We start from the raw sequence: 20,195 nt of genomic DNA, 5'->3' as shown, positions 1-20,195 counted from the left end.
TTTCCTCCTGATTTAAAGTCTGTTATTTCCCCCTGTGCCCCCAGTGCCGCCAGTTCCTGGGTTCTCCTCTCTTATCTACTCCACTTTTATACCTCATTTAGACCTGCACCATTAACCTTGCTACAGTGCCTCCAATGGCCTTCAAGATTTAGATATTGTGGCCCTCATTTACGGGGAATGCAGCACACATAGAAAGAGTAAAATAATGAGGAGAAATAAAGATGTTTCTCCTAGTTAAGCCTCACCTAGGAAGGCGTATGGACTTGGCGCTTTGCCAGGGTTACATGATCTTGTAAATCTGGGCAGCGTCAAAATCTATGGATGTTATGTGGGAAAACCCACCGCAAATCCCAGCGATTTGCACTGTCTTGCCTTTCTCTATATCAATTCGGCCATCCAAAGCCTTGCCAAGTGGCTTTGCGTGGCCTCATAGACATGATTTTGTTATCTGCGCTGCCGGAGCCTTACAAAAATTGACGCTCCGGCTGCGCAGAGGGCTTGTAAATAAGCCCCTGCGTGTTTTTCGCTCTTTTGCTCTTTTTGTCCCCTGCTGCTTTCTCTAGCCATGTCTCCAGTTCTCCCTTGTCGCCCTACTCAGCCTCTTAGTTTGGGACCAGAGATGTCTCAGAAACCCTGAAAGCAATTAAAGGCTTAGTTAGTGCCATTAGGAGAAAGTTCCTGCTTTATATAAAACTGAAAGGTGTCGGGATACATGTGTTGGACCAAGATGAAAACAGAGTGGGAGCCTCAGATCATTCTCCGACAATGGCATCAGAAGCATGCAAGCGATATCCTTCCACTAATGATGTCTGTGCGCATTCCCGCCTTTCCGCTGGGGAGTACAAACTCATTTTATGGCGGCGCGGGGACCATTAAACAAAGGTTCTGAGGATCCAGATCACACAGTGGGAAGGTGTTTTTGGTTTCCTCTCAGATCAAAAAGTGCTCGCTTAGTGGAAGGCGCATGATTTCGTAATCTATAAAAATAATCATAAAATCCTTACAGCTCTTGGAGACGTGCAAGCCTTCTAATGGCCACTGGAAATTCCATCAGCTCGTTATAGTTCAGATCCCTGCGAAGGAAAAGAAAGTGGAGAGCTTGTTAAAATGTTGTGGATGCTTGGCTGATTGTGTCTTGAAGGGAAGGGTACTGTTTGAAACTGTGGATGGGTTGTCTGACCATTTCAATATGGCTGCATGTGGAGTGATGGATCCCAGTCCCCTTGTGAGTGTTTTAGTTGTAATGAAGGACTTCAATGAGCTTGGGAGAATGTGTGTACTTGTCCTCAAGCCTCAAATTGTAGGACTATTTTTGCATTTTTCTGAAGCAATACCAACAAATTCTTCTACTCATTTTTGCCCCCGGTCGTATCAGCATACCTGCCTGTAGCATTGATCTGAAGTCTTTGCTGACCTGCGTCTTCCAGGTCCAGCCCACCTTTTACTTTACAAGTCCACAAAAATAAACAGTTTCTTCCATTGGCCCTCTACACTTTTCCTCAAGTTCAATTTTATTAGAAACAATTTATCTAGACTAGCACTTTCTTGTCAAATATCACTCATTATTACTTTAACATGTAGAACGGTACGATTATTTGGTGGACACATAATGATTATATACATTATTAAAATAATATGCCATGCAGAAATAAGCTTAGCTACCAATAATTGACAAAAACTTAACTACCCTGAACATTCACGTAGCTTGATTGTTCCTGAAGTGTAAGCATATTATTACCATTTTCAAAACCAGTGAAAAGGGAGAAAGAGTAGTTATCAATTTCTGTGGTCATAACAATTTACAGCTGTAAAAAAATGAACACCGTGCACATCAGCCTGCATTTGGAGTAGATGAGTATACCTCACAGATGCTGGGTTCAAGAACTATTCTTTTGGAAGTCGTGGTTATTAGATTGTAGTAAGTGACTAAAGACACAATACATTTCCAAGGGTAGGCCAGTTTGACATGTGTCTGTGTCTGCCGTCGCAAACTGCAGAAGAGGGTCGGATCTGTTTTACTTCTGGTGTTCATTTATATGTTTTTATTATTTTAAGTGTTTAAAATGGAGGAATTTTACTTTTAGGTTGGTTACCTGTGCATGGGTATGCAAACAGTTTCAGGGTGGTTGCTATGTATTGATCTATAGCAGCTGCTTCATCTTATACGGAACTGAATTGGAATTGTATAGCTCTGTGATGTTCCATCAGTCGGGCTGCAGGATTTACATTTGTACGAGCGGTGTGAAGGTTGTGCGGTGGTAAGATCTGTCCTTATTGTCGCAGCTGCCTTTGCTGGTGTTTATGATTTGAAATGTTGTTCAGTGGGACCAAATGTACCCTGGTTTTAATAGGATGAAAGATCATCTGATGTTTTGAGAGTTGACACCTCTACGTTTTGATTGGTTTAAATGTGCCCTGAGCCGGTCATACCGGGTCATTTCATGGGTTGAGTGATACCTTGCTTTGAGTGTATCCTGTTGTCCACAGAGAGACTTGAGCAGCTATTTCGGGGGGGGGGGGGGGGGGGGGGGGGATGGGGGGGCACATAATGGTTAGTTGTGAGATACTAGCTAATGTGATTTATGAGTTGTGAGTTCCAAGTTAGTTAGGAGATCCCCATTGATGAATATTACAAGGGGGGTTTTCGATGTGTGATGTTTGGGTGGAAAGATTCGGCGATCCTGTTGTTTGTAACTTTTCTCTGCCATGCAGGTAGATTTACAACACTGTTGGATATCTTGTTTTTTCGTTTTCCTTATGAATTAAGGTGTTCTGTGTCTTGTTTTTGGCGTAGCAATTTTACCAAGATATTGTGTTGTGAAAAAAGCAAGATGTGTCATCCTTTGCTGTGCTTGCCCTTTAAATGTGTTGTCGTTTCTAATAGGGACAAAATCACCCAGTAAAATGCATATTACCTAAACTCAGCACAGTGTACACAGAAGAACAATCTACTTTTATGGCACTTAAGTCAACAGCCAAAATATTGGTGTTGTTACAAGTTTGCCCCACACATGCCCTGGGGATATGTTTAGCGGGGGATTCGTGTGCTGCACATATTTTGCATGTTGCTATTAACATGGAGCTACGAGGTAGGGTGGGTGGGGGATGAGCGACTGTGTGCTTTTTTGGGGTCCCCAGATTTCAGAGGGTCTCGTTGACTTTCTTACCAAATGAACGAGGATCATTCTCCTACAAACAAGCGCGTGCTCATGTGATGATCTGAAGGAATGAGCAAATGCACCAACTGCACTCCTGTAACCAGAGCATCCAACACAAACTACATTGTGATATTACTATATCGTCGCACAAAATACTGTGTACAGTTAACGGAGGTTTTCATTTTTGCACTGTCAGCACACGGTCATGAAAAACACGTACCTATCTATAAAGACAGGAGAGCAATCACAATATCCCCCTCTAAAGCAAAAAATCTGTTGTTCTATACTTATCTGTAAGGTCATGACCAAGTGAGCTAGTGATTAGTACTACTTTTGGCGCCATTTTCTTCAGTGCCAAGCAGGCTGTGGATCCTATCGAATGAGCAGTGTGGTCATTGCATTTGCGAGGAGTGAGTGGGAGTCTAGTTGCTTCCCTAATCCTGGACTTCTTATGACCTCATTGTTGCAGAAAATTCACCGTTGCGTTGATTGGCTGTTGGTTAGCTACTTTGTTTTGAATCGGCGGAAGCACCAGCTGCGACACTGATATAGTAGCGCACCTCTGGTCCGCTAATGAACATTTGGTGCTGCTTTAGAGCACAGTACCACATTGCTGAAAGTCCCTCAAGGTTTCCAGAGCCTGTCTTTGTGGTATGAACGTGTGTATGTGAAGGTATTTTTTGTACAGCGCAAAACTGGCTAAGAAGCTATGGTCAGTTCATCTGCAGACGGCCTATTCAGGCCACACATGGCGGCATGAATAAAACCAACCATGCCAGTAAGCCTCCAGAAGATGCCCCTAAATGAATTACACCTATTTTGTGGCTACCAGAGCGAATCGCTCCCTGGAGATACTCTTTTGAAACATACATGGTCCCAGATGGGCACTTCCAAGAACAGACGGTGCCCGGTGCTCGTCTGGGGTTCTTTTCATTAAAAACAGTCTTCCGAGGATGCCAATCCTTGTTTTGTGCCAATTGCACAATTAGTAGCAGAGCTGGCGCTTGTTTGAAATTAAAGTCTGCCTGGGCACTGTGGACAGACATTAAAATCTCCCACGAGAGATGAATTCACTAGGAGCACAGACCTACAAATGCACCAGATTTATAAAGCTCTGATTTAGGTACGAACCCAAAGAACGAAAGATCTTTTTCCCAAACTGTAGTCTAATGGGTACCCAGCTGTAAATATAATTCTGTTCATTGCAATTTCACAAATCTGTAGCTGTGATCTGGCTCAAGGGGTTGACCCTACCATTTGGGAGATCTACTCTTGTGGACACACATCATTTAAAAGAATTTATTCTGGAATGTTTCAGTTTCTCTTGCCATACCAAACTCAAACAAGCCAGTTCTCCAAACTTCACACCCAATTTTTTGCATTATTTGAAATAAATACAAAGTCGGTGCTTCTCGAAGTGCCTCTTTGCATCTAAATGGAATAGTTATTTTACACGATAGATAGTGCATACATGGAACTGTCTCCAAGCAAAAGTGAAAGAATCAAAACAGTTTATGAAGTGCTAAAAACCCGAGACAGACAACGCAGTCATATTGCAGACAAGTAAGCGAACCTGCGACATCTTAAAGATTTTGGGGGCCCCTGTCCCTAACAGTTTTGAATTTATGATCCAATTTCAGATCTTTCATGCCCTCTTTGGCCAGGTCACTGAGAATTCACAGGCACACTCGCCCAAATTCAAATTTTTGTTCACATCTAATATTCAGGCATAATGGTGTGTGTTTTGTCACATGTAGCACAGCAGCGGCTCACTACTATTACTGCAAATAATCTCTGTGACACCCTTCCATTTTTCATATGTGAGGTCCTGTTTTGATCTAAAACAATATTTTTTATGGATGTTGCATCAAACATAAAACACAAAATTACTGCAAAATCTCTGGAATAGACTCTCACACATCACCCACATTGAAAATAAATGAAAGGAAAACGGTATCTAAAACAATCATTTTAAGAATTATTCAAGGTCCTCAGTGCAAGACTGCAGAACAGAGCTGGCTCTATCAGGGGATGCCCTGCAAGACCGGGCCCACTATGCCCATGCCTTAAAACGTCTCTGAAGAGAACCGCTAGCCACAGCATAGTCTGTGCTTCGAAAGTGGAGGGTAGTGGACATTCAAGGTGCGCTGTGCTTTCCATTCTGCCATAGATCTCAAGGTTTATTGGACTTAATTTTGTGAAGATTTTAGATAGCAATATTTCTTTTCAGTGTGAACATCTCATAGTTCACACTCACTTCAATGTATAATGCATGGTGTCATGCTACACTGCTTATTATTCCATTGGGCCCCCTACAACTCGTCTGTGAGATATGAGTTTTTGGTCCATGACACACAGATAGTTTACACTTCATTTGGTACGTTTTGGCTGAATAGCTACTTTGGCGGGGCAGGATGAACTGCCCTCTTACCACCTTCATTGGCCTTGGGTGTGATTGACTACTGACTTTGTACCTGCTGCAAGGAGTTGGACAAAAAAAATGGAAAATACCAGGGAGTCCTGGAGGATAAGACGGCAGACAGATGAAGTGCAAGAGCACCATGGGTTCCGGACATCGGGGTGTGATCCCTCCTATAAACACATTCTTCCTTGGAAATATATGAAAGGTGCCAGCTGAAAGCCTCAGCCACGGCCCCATTTCCCAAGCTCTCTAGATGCTGCATCTTCATTGTTGGCCTCTTGGGTTCCACGAGGCACCTCGCCATCTTTCCAAAGAGATGTCTGGTGCTCCTTTTTCATGTGAAATCTGTGCTTCATAAAGCACAACGCGAGTCAGCCTGCTTGTGTGTTTTTATAGAGGTGCTTTGTTATTTTGAAAAGATTCCATTTGGGAAAACATGATTTTCTTTGTATTTGTTTTTGTCAATTCTATAGGAGATAAAGAAGCAAGGTTAGCGAAATAAAGGTCAGAAAATCCCTGGTCTACGTCTGCTCTCTAATGTTCCTGTGATGCTTACCAGGCTGGCATCATTTTTGTGACCTAAACCTAAAGTGTGAAATTCCTGTGAAGGGTTGATTATATTCCATCGGGATATGATAGATTTTGCTTCCAGGGAGAGTCTTAGAGGTAAAAGCTACACAACTCCTCAGGTCATGTTGAGAATGTTACTGGAATGTAGTGATCTTGGGCAGAGTTTAATGTCATAGTTTCACCTGCTCTTCAGACAGTACTTACATTCTTTCCAGGGGTTTCCTCGTAGATGGGATTCTAAGACAATTTGAGGGGCCTAAAGTAAGGAGGTTAGGGCTTAGGAAAAAGGCTGCTGTATTACACATTTTGAACAATGCTATTTCTGATGTTTTTAGTACTGCCTAGAAGAATGTTAGAAGCATAATTCAGGATTATGAGTTTTCACCAAAACCTCTAATAATTCTGGTCCTGCTCTTGTTGCACTTCAATTTGACTCCATTATCGGCTAGTCGTCCTTTCTCGGACAATATAAATTCTTGCTCATAGAGGATGTATTCAAATACCTTGTCCAATTTCTAGTCACCTGTAGGCTGAATTATGGGAACTCTGGGCTGTCTAGGTTACCTAAAATCCATGCAACTCTCTGCATGTAGCCACCTGTTTCGCCTCTGGCACACAACGTATTGATGACATAAGTCCAGTACTTACATCACTACTGCGACTCCCTAGTGAAGCCAGGTGTATCTACAAATTGGCATCCAACATACACAGAATCCTCCACGAAGTCCTTGCTGTACCTGACTGAGAGTCGATCATCTTGTTGGAATAACACGCACTTAGCAGCACCGGGCTATACTGCTGGGGACTCCACCCTTCAGCATCCAAATTACCCTTTACCTATCTTGACAGGCTGCTCCCTGAACCTCACTCCTTCCAGATCTGTGAGTGTCCCCATTCATGCCATGTTTTAAGAAGAATCTATTAAAAATCAGTTGTAACCCAATCTGTCCTCTTTTTTTAACCTCCCATAACCCTTTCAATCTAACTAGGACTCCCTAGCATTCCAAGAGCCATCTTCTTTCCCACTGAATCCCACCTAAGACCCCATCAGGTGTTTCGCATCACTTTTTGGGTTTACATTAATTAGCCTTTTTGATATTTTGCCTCTTCCCATTTTTGCAAGCACTTTAATGCAATAAGGAGAGCTACTGGAATTATGCTGCCACGGAGAGCGGAATTATGCATTAGGGTTGGCTAACTCATGTAGTAAGAAAAGGGAATGCAGCACATTGTGTGGCGCCACTATATTACTATATTATCATTTTAAAACACATGAACACTGTCTGGGCAACAGATTAACCTCATAAGTATAGGATACTCCTCAGTAGCAGAGCGCGCTATAAAATGGTTAATAATAATAATAATAAGTATGGTAAACATCGTTTACCACGAAGTTTTTACAACGCGGTACCTTTAGCACGCATCCCTTACAACGCAAGTCGTTACCACGACTTGCGCTGAAGGGCGCTAAAGGATTAAAAATAGTAAATTTACTATCCAAACACCTTCCCTAGGGTCCACGGGGACTGGTGTTAGAATAGTAAATTATACTATTCGAAATCCGCGCCCCCCAACGCAAGTCGTGGTAACGACTTGCATTGTAAGGAATGCGTGGTAAAGGGATGCGTTGTGACGGTACGCGTTGTACCGTACATCCCATAAGTACCAGTATAACAACTAAGTACAGCAATCAGTAACTGAAAAGTGACCAGTTATCTTTTGCCATTGGTCTACAGCTGTACAGAACTACGGGGCATATTACCAACAACTAGCGATAATTATCGCTATGTTGGCTTAGCGGCAATAATTTTATCGCCGTGTTGCGGCGATTTTTATCGCTTAGGAGCCTTGCTATTATCAAGGTTTATCTCCTAAGCGATAAAAATCGGCCGAAATGTATGAATATCGCTGTAAAGTCAGCGATATTCATGCATTACCGAGCTAATGCTCTTAGCCATGTTATCCATCTCCCATTGGATAACATGGCTAAGAACTGCTCAGGGCAGGTGTTAGCTTTTGGAGATATTCGCGCTTAGCGCGAATATCTCCAAAAGTTGGTATTAGGAGATAGCAATGTTAGCGACTGTTTCCAGTCGCTAACATCTTGGCCCTCCCACTTTGCATGTCATTAGTGATAAATATCACTGACATGCAAAGCGCGGCCCAAGATGGTTGCTATCTCCTACTAGCTGTCGCTAACTGGTGTTAGCGACAGCTAGGTAATAGGGAGATAATTTTATCTCAGCTTTCTTGGCTTTTAAAGCCGAAAAAGCAGAGATAAATCCCTTGATAATATGCCCCTACATTCGGTTCTCTTTTGTAACTTTTGATCCGTTTGACCTACATCATTTTTGGGGTTGAAAGCTGCAAATTAATCAGTATATGGATTAACTGATAAGTGCAGGTAATGGTTAATAATAAAGTAAACGCCCCAGCCACAGACGCATAAGTTCTATGGTCATGGCTAGAGTTTACCTACTTTTTTACATGGCTACCTTTCTTCTATGGGTGACATTATTTCAGTCGGGCTTGGCATCAGAGAGTTTGAACTTTCCAAACTTGCACTGGAGGGAACCGGCTAGTTTCTTGGCAAGGAGTCTCCAGTGGGAACATGCTCTACTATGTATTGCGAAGCTTTAGTATCTGTTAACCGAGGATTCCATTAACAGGACAAAACCAAGGCTTGGTGAAAGGAGGTAACACACGTCTTCTATATCCTGGGCAATAGACTCACGTTTTAACTCACTGACGCTGTGGCCTTAGCGGTAAAACAAATGTATGTGTCTGGACAGTAAGATCAGCTCACATTAGAAGATTAGACCGAGCATGGAAGCTGAACCACGCCTTTTCTGGCTGGACTGAATATTTCCAGTTTATAAAAAGTTATTTATGTTTAAACAAACCACAATATACTTAATTTAAAAGCATCATTGAAACACAATACAAATTTTAATTCACTAACAGGGAATCCAATTTTTTCTCGAATAACAGAGCCGCTTCTATATCTGGGACTCAGGACAGGGGTGACGGAGACGTGTCTTTGCACCCTCTGCGCCACAACCCCACTCCCCACTCGGACGTCCCTCAATCTGCTCAAACGCCTGTGACTATCCATGAGAGATGGGAGGCTCAGCGGCCCCTCACCACATTCTGCAGGGGAATCCCAAGACATGCTACCCACTGACTCAGGATACTTGCCCGTGCCCACTCTGATCATGTAGAACTGTAAGTCTAAGTCGGTGGCAGGAGAAAGACTTCACGTTGCCCAAAGGATGGCTTCTTGACTCCCCTGCTAGGGTATTCTATGTAGCAGAAACCTCAAGTCTCCTGTCAGTAATGAATCAGATCTTGGGTGTGCCAGAATGAACCAAATGCAGTGCTAATGAAGGGGTTGCATGGGAAATCCTAAAGTTCAATGCTCAAATGTTGTATTCTATTGACATTTATATAGTGCTGTCTACGCCCAACATAGGTGCTTTGTGGATAGGTGGCACACTACTCAGTAAACTGCTTACATTATGCCAGGGCTTACTAGGCTCCCTTGACTGCCTTGAACTCAAGGATTATCCTCAGTGCCCCCCTGGAGCCAATTACAAAATGCTGAAGAGGTTGCCTTATGTCTATCCTGTCTCTCTTGTTTTCATAGTGCTTCATACCACACTTCTGCTTTTGCTAAGAGCTGTCAATGACAGAGGTTACTAACATCCAATTTATCGTACTCACCATGGGCGTCTGCCCCAAAGGGGGCACCAGGGCGTCGGCCAACTGCCTCCTTGTACCACTATTGCTTGGCATGTTACAGTTTTTACATGAAAACAAACATCTAGTTGCAGTAGTTCTATTGTGCGCGAGTCAGGCGGGGGCTGTTACAGTCTGGCTTCATACAAACACAATGCATATCTGACATGCTGCACTAGCGTCACGCAGTGCAGCATTTCACATAGTGGAGATTCAGGGCTTGTTGATCACATACTCTCTTGCCCTATAAGAAGCTGAAATAGGGAATCTTAAACTCTATTCCAGCTTCTGATTGGGTGGAAGTTTGCAGGGCTGCCCCCAGCATGCTGCAGATGGACAGGGAAGTCAGAAGTCATGGGCCTGCCCCAGGTAAGTGTTTGTGGTTCATTGCTTGAGTGTCTGTTTGACTGTGTGCTGGGGAGATCATGTGTATGCCCGTGTGCCTACAACTGTGTGTGTATGTCTGCTTGTATGCCTGTGTGTAAGTTTGTGAGAAAGAGAGATGTTAAAGCCTGGATCAGTGATTGGGAAGGCTCGAGGTTGAGGCGCTGGATAGTGCTTTAGGGCTTCTAGGGGCCTCACAAGTTTTATAATCCACCAGCCGCCACTGGACTACTCACCATATTGACCTTGAAATGATGAAAGTTTGAGTCTGCCTTCATTTCCTAAGTGCTTTTCTATACTAAACCTAACTCTGCTGTACAGTGCTCCTTCAGCCTGATGGGAATTAGAAGTGCCATGTCAAAAGATTGGAGGCTGGAAAGAAGGGAAGGAATAGGACTGTTCAGTCACTATGGAGGAGTTTGAGGCGCTACCATCACATATCCTGCAAAATATATAGTATTTCCTGAATTGATGTGATAGTCTAAGGGATTAAGTCGTAGTTGGGCAACAACCTACTACCTTTGGTGGTGCTGTTATGCAGAATATATACTGGATGAGGAAGCCTAACACACATTTTTGTGGCATGCTTCATCATTGTCAATCTCATCCCAACTTGATAAGCCGATACTGTCAGGGCATACTCAACAGTAGCGGCTCATGGAGGGAGTGCTGTGAGGCGGTGAGGCGGGGGGCAGGGTGGAGGGTAGTAAACTACGGCATACAGCCGAACAGAGTTAAGGAACTAAATAAATAAATAAAACAAATTTCGTTGCGCGCTCTGCATCGCATTTGGTAATGCAGCGCACGCAATTTAATTTGTTTTATTTAGTTACTTAACTCTGTTTGGCCGTATGCCGTAGTTTACTACCCCTGACCCTACCCCTCTGCTCCCCCCACTGCCCCACAGCACTTCCTCCATGAGCCTCTACTGATACTCAGCCTCAGTGCGAGGAAGTACTTAATAAAAGATGTATTAGATAGTGGCCAATAAGGTATTTCCTTTGTGTTTCTTCAAGTTAATTTTTACAATTAACTGGATCCCACCATCATCCAGTTAATTATTTTTAAAGAAATCCCTTGCACTGAGGTCAAGTCTCCTCTGACAGTATCATCTTATCAAGGTGAGATGAGGTTGTTGAAGATGAAGCATGCCACAAAAATGTACAGGAGGCTTCCTGGTCGAATATATTTTGCATATCTGCACCACCCAGGGTAGTAGGTTTGTGCTCAAGTATGGCTTAAACTCTTACACCATTACATCAATTTCTGAAATACTAAGGAATATGAGGGCAGAATGAGGGAGTGTTTGAAGCAGAAGGACGGGATGAAGTGTGTGACAGCTATGTGAGGTTGTAGGCTGGGAGGTGATGTGGAAGGTGGCTGGTTGAGACTTGAAGATGGGAGCTGGTATTGGAATTTGACTGTGCAGGATTCAAAGGCTGCAATAGGAGGTAGCAGGTGGATGCAAGGCATTCGAAGATGGGAGTGGGAGTTGGTTTGGAATGTGACTGTATGGGGTTTAAGGGTGACCGATGGGGTGGCAGGTGGTTGCATGCACTGCCCAGTTGGCCAACAGCCCCTGGAGACCTGTTCTGAAAGCCCTTGGACGCTACTAGTGCCACTATCACTTTCCCCAGCAACCCCGAAGTTAATTGCAGATGGCACGGGAAGGCTTCAAGGAGCGAGAAAGAGAGGGAGGGAGAAGATAGAGAGGAAGTGATCAAAAAGGGAGAAGAGAGAGAGGACAGAAAGAGGACAGAAAGAGAGAGAGAAAATTGATGGATGGAAAGGTAGATTGTTAGAGGAAGTAAAGAGTGCAGGGTTGGTTTGAACATTTTTCCCATGGCTACTTTTGGTTCCCCAGTCCGGCCCTGGATGTAGACTCAAAGGCGGGAGCTGGTAGTGGAGTGTGCCTGCATGAGTTTGAAGTATGAGCTGTGAGAACGATATGGCTCTGAAGTTGAAGTCTGAGAGATGGTATTGGAATGTGGTTTTGTGAGAGTAGAGGCAGGGAGGTGACTCTTATTTATTTATTTTATTTATAAAGTTTTATATAGCACGAACTTGATCCTGAAGGATATCAGAGCGCTTTACAATTTGAGGGAATTAAACAACTTCCCACCCTATTCCCCTATAAACAACATCCCACTATGGAACTAAAAATGCAAAATTAGAACAAAAAATGTAATAACTACTAAATTTTTTACACAGATAATAAAAACAAAAACAAATCTTATACCAAGCTAAGTGAACCCTTTTCCTATCCATTGCAATCACTGACTATGGTGCTGGCGTTGCACGAAGGATATTGTGCTGGATAACTAAACACTTAGAAGGTCCCAAAGGCGAGACCGATTGGCTATGCTAAGCATCTGATTTCAAGCAGATGTGTGCGATTTAAGGCAACAATATTAAAAATGGACCATCAGCGGGGTTAGGTGACAAACATGCATGGGCATCAGGATATATAGACACTGGGATAGGGAACACTTTGGACATTACCTTGAGAGCGAGGCACAGAATCTAGCAGATTAAGTCGGACTCCAGGCATGGAGACAGACGTATATTCGAAATCGCCCTGGAAGGGCGAGATTTTGATCGATACCTTATCACTATTGATCTAAACCCCGATCTGGTCGACTGAACCTTTGTTGCCTGTCATTGAAGGAAGAAAGTGCCTCTCCTATCAAGTTAGTTCACCCAATAAAGGACCCCGCTCCAAAAGATCACAAACAACTTCTAGCTTTCAAAAGTTTATTGTAAAGATATGATAAGCTGCAAATACAGGCATCTCAGAATGAGATTCACGAGATACACAGGTCCAACTACATACATGTGCTCTCTGAAAGCCCTCAGACGAGCAACAGAAATTACTAACACAAGTTCTAAGAATAATAAAGCTATCAGCATTGACGCATATCTCTCCTTCATTTAAGTTGGAGGAAAACACACAGGTTAGGCTGTCCCTACCCTGCTCTAGATGGTATCCCTACTTAACCAAATCCCAACCTAACAAAGGTGTCAGCAGTAAATGACCCCCAAGGGAAGTCACTCACTCTAAGTCTCTTGGTGAAAACCTATAGTTCTCCAGTCATGACCCCTCTCTGCCTACCCATCCGCTCTCTAAAGGGTCCTCAGGTATCTGCTCTAACTCCACCCAGGGGTGCTGTCCCTAATACAAAACAGTCAACAACATTTGAGACGCCCCTCATGAGACGCCCCTCACGTGGTGTAGCTTCTGGCTTTTTCCATGCTGCTTTGTATTGGGCCTCATACGTTGGAGTTGACCTTGCTTCTCAGACTCTTCTCCGGCCCGCTGATACCCCTTAAACATTCCGGAACCCTCCTCCATGTCTGGGCCGTCTACTGAACAGACCTCTATTCATTCATTTATAATTGGATTCCCCCTTTTCTCTTGCAGACAGACATCTGCAGCCAAGAACCCAACTCTCATAGACTTCCAAAAAGGTTTGCAACATTTCTCGGCCCAGACATGTACGTGTAAATCAATGTTAAAGCATTTCAGGCCTACAGCATTTCTCATAATGATTATAGCATTCAACTTCTTCATTAATTAAAGCATGTTAATACTCTTATTCTATTATTCAGTAAACACATCTATAAATCATGGCCCATTAAATGCAATGGCCAAAACATTAGTTCATCTATGTCGTGAAAAGAAACACCTTCCCCTTCCCTTCTAGCTCTGGCCCTGAGGCCTACCACATTCTGCGTTTAACCACATGCCATCTTACATTTTAGCAGCTACACGACATGGATTCAGGAATAATCACATCTAATAAAATCATATAGTGTCACACATTTCTGTATTAGTTCCACTTCTACTTAAATCTCTACATTAGCTATACATTCAGAATATAATTGCAGATACTACTAGCACTCATGGCATTTCTCCTCATGATTTGTGCTTACTACAGGTAAGTGTGATGCACTCATACATTTAGGTCAGTTTGCGCTCTCTCAGTTCCCCCCTTTGATGACCTCTCGGGGTCATCACTAACATTTAAACTGCAGTTATTGCTGGCATAATTTGTCTCTGCGCTTCCAGAGCCCTCAGACTCCTGTACTGATTATCTTGTATGGCAGCCAATCTCTGCAGCTGCTCTCTTTGGGCCCTTTCTGACCTTCTTGCTCTGTACCATTTGAATACCCTCACCAATCCCCACAATATGATCCCACAGATCAATATTATGATGATAGGTTTTAGTATATACCACACAAAGCTTTTGCCTAAGGTGGAGATCCACCCTCCAACTTCACTCATTCCGTGGCCCACCTTTTCCCAGACATTTTCTCTACTCAAGTCTTCGATCTCCTTGTGAATATCAGTTATGTTCCTAATAACTTTCTCAAGGGTCTTCGAATTGTCTGGAATGTAAGTACAACATTCCTGGACCTTCAAAGCCTTACAGACTCCGCCCTCTTTTGCTAGTAGGACGTCTAACGCAAGACGGTTCTGAAGAACCATAGCCCTTATCGATTGCATCTCTCCTTCTACCAGCATTAAGGACTGAGCAGTGCTGGCAGACAACCTGTCGACGACTGTTGCCAGTCGTCTAATTTTAACATCATTAAGGATTAGTCCCAAAAGAGGGAACATAGCTCCAAAGACATCACCAACCATTTCTGCATCTCCTACATCTCTCCTTCCCCTCGATGATGTCTTGCCCTCGATGATCACTAAGTCTTGTGCATGATATATTTTGGGGAAGACAATTGCTAGGTAACATGATCCATACCAGTTGTCAGGTAGTCTCACGTAGGCATTTCTTCCACATACAAAATACACATTTGGAATCACTTGCATTCCCTTCAGGAAATCTTTAGTATAGTACTCTATATTGAAAGCATGTTCACAGTCGACTTCTCCCACGTATACATTTTCATAATACGTTTTGGCTCGGTGAAGACATAGCTTTCCTCTCTGCGTCTTATCTAAAGCTATTGGACCACTACTACCCTTTCTCTTGTGTGCCTTCTCTTCCTCGGTCCAATCTGTTTTCCATTGTCCTGATTTTTTCAAAATCTTTTGTCTCCTGTAACGATCATCCACCTGCCCTATGAACTTCTTCTCGACTTCTGACACCTTGCATGTCAGGTTATTTCTACGGGCATGTGAAGTATCTAAGGTAATCCAAGGAATGAAGAACTTGGCCAATCTGTCTTCACTCTTCCAGTAGTCCCATTTGTTCATCTGCTTATAATTTGGGACTTCTGGCAACACTGAATCATAGTTGGAGAAATAGTATTCAAAACTATCTCTCTCATAAAATATACTAAGCAATAAGCTACATGTAATGCCATATGTCAGCGGGAGGTGATGATATCTAATGCCTTCATCTACAGACGCCGGCAACTGCATGCAGACGTAACAGTCCTTAACCTCCATGGCATCCACGTATTCATATAAGAGTTTAGCATAAGCATTTGACCTAAAGTCTCCTTGGGACTCATCTACGTGTAACCTGCGGGCTTCTGCAGCTAATAACGCTTTCTCTTGAGTGTTTTCCCTTTTCTCACCAGCAACAGTGGGTGTAAGCGTTTCTACAGATTTCACATCAGTTACCTTCGCCTCTTCCTCATGTCCCTTTACATAAGAAATTGTTACCACTAAAGCTATTAATATTATCACCCCTACTATTAGTGTACCTATTATACATTTAGCTCTGCGGTTCTGGGTGCCGGCTTCCATTTCGTCAGACAATATGGCTCTCTCTTATATTAGCAAAGTTCCTTTCTTCTCGTTCCTTTACAGTCTCTTTTTACTCCTTTTGTCTTTAGAATCACACAACTGGAAGCTGACAACCTTTTTCGCAAAAGTCCTTTAACAGTTCAATAAAGACAACCCTAGCCCTTCTCCATCAACTCAAGGGAAGTTCCCTAATATTCTCTGCTTCCTGGGCGCTAGGTAATCTTCTTTTTTCTGCTCGCTTTATTTACAAAGTCCTTTAAGCATCTACTATCAAGTTTGTACCTGCAGCTTCGATAGCAAAGTTCAGTATTTCCAAACGAAGATTGTGCTCTTCATGGGCTGTTATCGTTGTACCAAAGTCGGGGAATTGCAATTCTGAGAGAAACATATGTTTTAACTTGCTGAGGCGGGGAGGTCTGGGGAGCATGAATGTTAGTGACCCTTCTTGTTCGACTCCGGGTACCAACAGTCGTATTTCCACGGTGACGATGGGCTCAGAACTGGACACCACCACCGCTCGAATCCTCCCTGTCTCCTGTTTCAAAGACATTTGTCGCCAGATATGTCCACTCAGGGGTGGAGTATCTTCTGTTAGGCACACGCACTCTTCTCCTTCTACAAACAGGGGCATCTGTCTATAGGTCTTACCCATAGTCCCTACTCGAGGAGGTTGCGGGAACTGGGCTCGGGGAGGAGCCCCCCCCCCCCTTTGAGCACCTTTCCCTGGTATGGCATCACCCCTCTTGTAGGCGCGCTCTGGACCTCTTCCTCCTCTATCTCTTGTTCTCCTATCTCTACATTGTAGGGACACTCGCGTTTCCAATGCCCCACCTCGTTACACTGGTGGCACCTAGTCGTTTTCTTCAAGGCAGCTATGTCTAATCTGGGTCTAAAGGTGGAACTCTCCTCATTGCCCTTGTTCTGACTGTACTGCTTCTTTCCTCCTGTACCTATTCCTTGCTGCTGTTGCTGCTGTCCCCCCTTTCCTGCTGCCTGCATCTGTACCACCATCAACTTTTCTTTTAGTTTCTTAGCCTTGGAGTCTATCTCATCACAGCAGTACCTGGCATACCTCAGTATTTCGTCTAGGGGTTTACTTTGCCAACAAATCGAGTGTTGCTGAATCATTAAACTAATATCCGGTCTCAGTCCCAGGACGAACTTGGACACGAATTGCCCTATGTCTTTTGGATCCATTACATCCAGGCCGCTATACTGTTTAAACGCCTTCAGCAATCTCTCGTAATATTCGTGGACGGTCTCTTTGGGTTCCTGTCTGGTTCGGTCTATTCTGACCCAATCTATGTCTTGCATTGGCACTTTCTCTTTCAGCCAAGTCATCACTCTCTCGAATTTTGCCATCACAATCTCGGACGGCCCATTAGTCTTAGCATCTCTCTCCGGCTCCGTTGTGGGCCACTCAGCGCTAACCTTGCATGCTGTCCACAGATCTCCTGGTACTACAATGTCGAACAGCGTGTTCAGATCTATCCATAGGACCTTTGAGATTTTTACAAATCTCTCGACTTGCTTGTACCACTCCACTGGGTTTTCCCGCAATTTGGGGAAGGAGGTGGTAAAAGCAGCTAAATCTCCCCTACTCCAAGGGACATGTACATAATTCCCATTTGCGACTTCACGCAAAGGGTATGCTTCTATTCCCTGCAGCCCTCCTGGTGTCATACCAAGCGTGCTTCTCCTGACGGTCCCTTTCTTGGACCACCTCTCTTCCCACTTATCTAGTGCCCTCCATGTCCTTATTCCAGTGATCAGTTCCCTTATGTGCGTTTTCAGCCCAATCGTTCTCCTCTCATCTAGGTCTCGATCTGTGTAATGTAGCCTGTGGTTACCCTGTAATGCTTTGGTTCTTGACAGGTCCACCATATATTTGCCTGCTAGTTCGACTAACTTCTCATGGATTGCTCTCGCTTTTCGAGTGATGTCCTTTGCCATATACAGTATTTCATCCTGCTCATACATTTCCATTCTTTCTAAAGGCAGGGTACCATCTATCATGTCATCCAGGTCTGACCTTAAGCTGGCGACATCGAGTCTCTTAGCTTTTATCTCAGCTCGCAATATGTCTTTCGAAGGGGGCTCACTGGTCTCCCTACCATCCCAACTCCGAGCTCTACGTTTGGGCTCGGGAGAGTTAATGAGTGCTCTCCCTTGCTCCCATCTCTCCAGGTCCCATGCTCGGCCATCCGATCTTGGAAGGTGATGGAACACGGGCCTGTTACCCCCACTCTTGCTCTGCCCACTCTCTTCTTCTCTCCTTTCACCGTACGCCTCTCTGTTATTTTCCCTCTGGTCGCTACTCTCCCTTTGCCTAGTATCGCTCAGTATCCGATACGATCCTTCCTGGTTCCCCATATTCCCTGGGCTGCGCTCATTTCCGTCATCACAGGGACTATGGTGCGACCTCTCACAACTCCCATTCTGTTCTCTGGTGCCGGACACACAGTGTGGACACTTAAAGCTGTTTCTGTACTCTTGCGCTCTCCTCTCCCCTTCACTGAGTATTGGGCACGCCACCCCTCCACTCCCGGGGCCCCCGTTTTCCAGGTCTGTTCTACCCCCACTCCGGGCCCAATGGGTGACTCCCCTACTATCTCTCTCTCTACAGTCCCACTCCGGGCTGCTCTCCCCAGCCCCGCAGTGAGTCCGAGCTCTGCTGTCCTGACTTTCCCTTTCAGCTTCTGCAGCTATGATGCTCTTGTGAGCCTCCACTGCCTCATCCCACTTCTTCATGTACTCATTTAGCTCTTGAAAGGATTTTCGTCCAGATCCCCTCAGATCTACTGGCCATCTAGGGCCCCCAGGGTCCCCTCCTGGATCCCCTGCTGTGTGCATCGGGGTGCTCCACTCTCTGGGTATCGGCATCTGACTTGGGGAATTGATCGTATCGTTCCTCCTTGCCGTCTCTACTCTTTCTCTGTCCTTCCGTACCCGTTCTTCCCCTCTTGCTCTCTCTGGGTCATATATCGATACTATAGGACCTATGGTAACAGGTACCTGGAGTGCAGCTGGTAATCCGTAGGATGTGGCGCACTCCGTTTCCGGCGCTCTTTGTACCACAAACCTCCCGACTACCTGTTGCACCTGACTAGGCTGGGACAGCTCTTTCTTTGCCTCAGGATCCCACTCTGAACTGGGAAGCGGTCTATGCTCTCCTGCATTGCCCCCCTTTTCTCCTTCACTATGCTCGACCTCTCCCCCTGCTCTATTATACGGGGGTGGCCTGTCTGTCAGTAATCTGTTTATCAGGCTGTCCTCTGTTTCGCTCTCATCATCTTCTTCTAGGGGGCTTTTATTTCCAGGCACCTCTAACACTGGGTACAGTTTATTTACTTCCATGTTATGCACTCTCCATCTTTTAGCATCCGCATCCCACCTGGCATCCTGCACTGCCCTTACCGATCGTTTCACCCTTTCTTGTCGTCTGTTCATATTCTTTTCATGCGCTGCCCTAATCCATGCATCAAGAGCTTCAAACTGGGTCGGTCTAGGCAAGGGTCTCATTGAGGTCATGACTGATTTTAATCGATGTAACACCTCTAATCTGAACGTCCCGTACTTCGGGAACGTCAGTTCCTCATTTCCTTCCGTGATCTTACTCCACTCTGATATCCAAAGGATCGTATGCAGCCCAACATTCACTGCCATGTAACGAGCTGGCGTACCCTCCGGCGGGGCTTCTTCCCCTTCATACGATCCCCGCTTCTCTTTTTTAAACACCGCTCTCAGCCATTTAAAACACTTCATAATTATACGCACAATATCCAGCCTCGCTACTCTGTTTACTTCCTGATGACAATCCACCAATCCTGTCGCGGCTTTGCTAACTTGGCCTATCGCAGCGCGGTCTTTCTCCGGTCGGCCAATCACGTCGCGACACTTCCTGACGTCACTTTTCTCCGCTTCGCAGCAGCACCCCTCCTTTCTCAACTCGTCTCCCGGTCATGCATGCGTCCCATTCATACACCGAAAAATGACTACTTCCGACCAAGCGGTCACTTCCCTCGACTGTACGTCCACAGTCTATATGTAATTGTCAACACAACTGACGAAATATCTATCGTCTCTCTGATAGGTTGCTTACACACACAGTAACCTCCGACCAGCGTCCGTTACTCACGCACTCACTCTTACGTTCCCCCTATCTCGGTCTTTCGGGTGATCAATGGTACCTCATGACCCCCTTCACACT

At 44.6% G+C, this 20,195-nt stretch overlaps 1 protein-coding gene across 1 annotated transcript in view; it reads right to left on the bottom strand.

Annotated features, from left to right (window-relative positions):
* Positions 1–20,195, bottom strand: part of LGR6 (leucine rich repeat containing G protein-coupled receptor 6) — a 528,574-nt gene that overhangs the window by 104,556 nt on the left and 403,823 nt on the right. The window contains exon 7 of the mRNA XM_078644169.1: positions 1,005–1,073. Coding sequence (XP_078500295.1) covers positions 1,005–1,073 — 69 coding nt within the window. The remainder of the gene's footprint in view (positions 1–1,004; positions 1,074–20,195) is intronic.

This window comes from Lissotriton helveticus, chromosome 5_1 (genome assembly GCF_964261635.1).
Source record: "Lissotriton helveticus chromosome 5_1, aLisHel1.1, whole genome shotgun sequence".
In the NCBI taxonomy this organism is placed as follows: Eukaryota; Metazoa; Chordata; class Amphibia; order Caudata; family Salamandridae; genus Lissotriton; species Lissotriton helveticus.
This window is presented reverse-complemented; position numbering and strand designations above follow the sequence as displayed.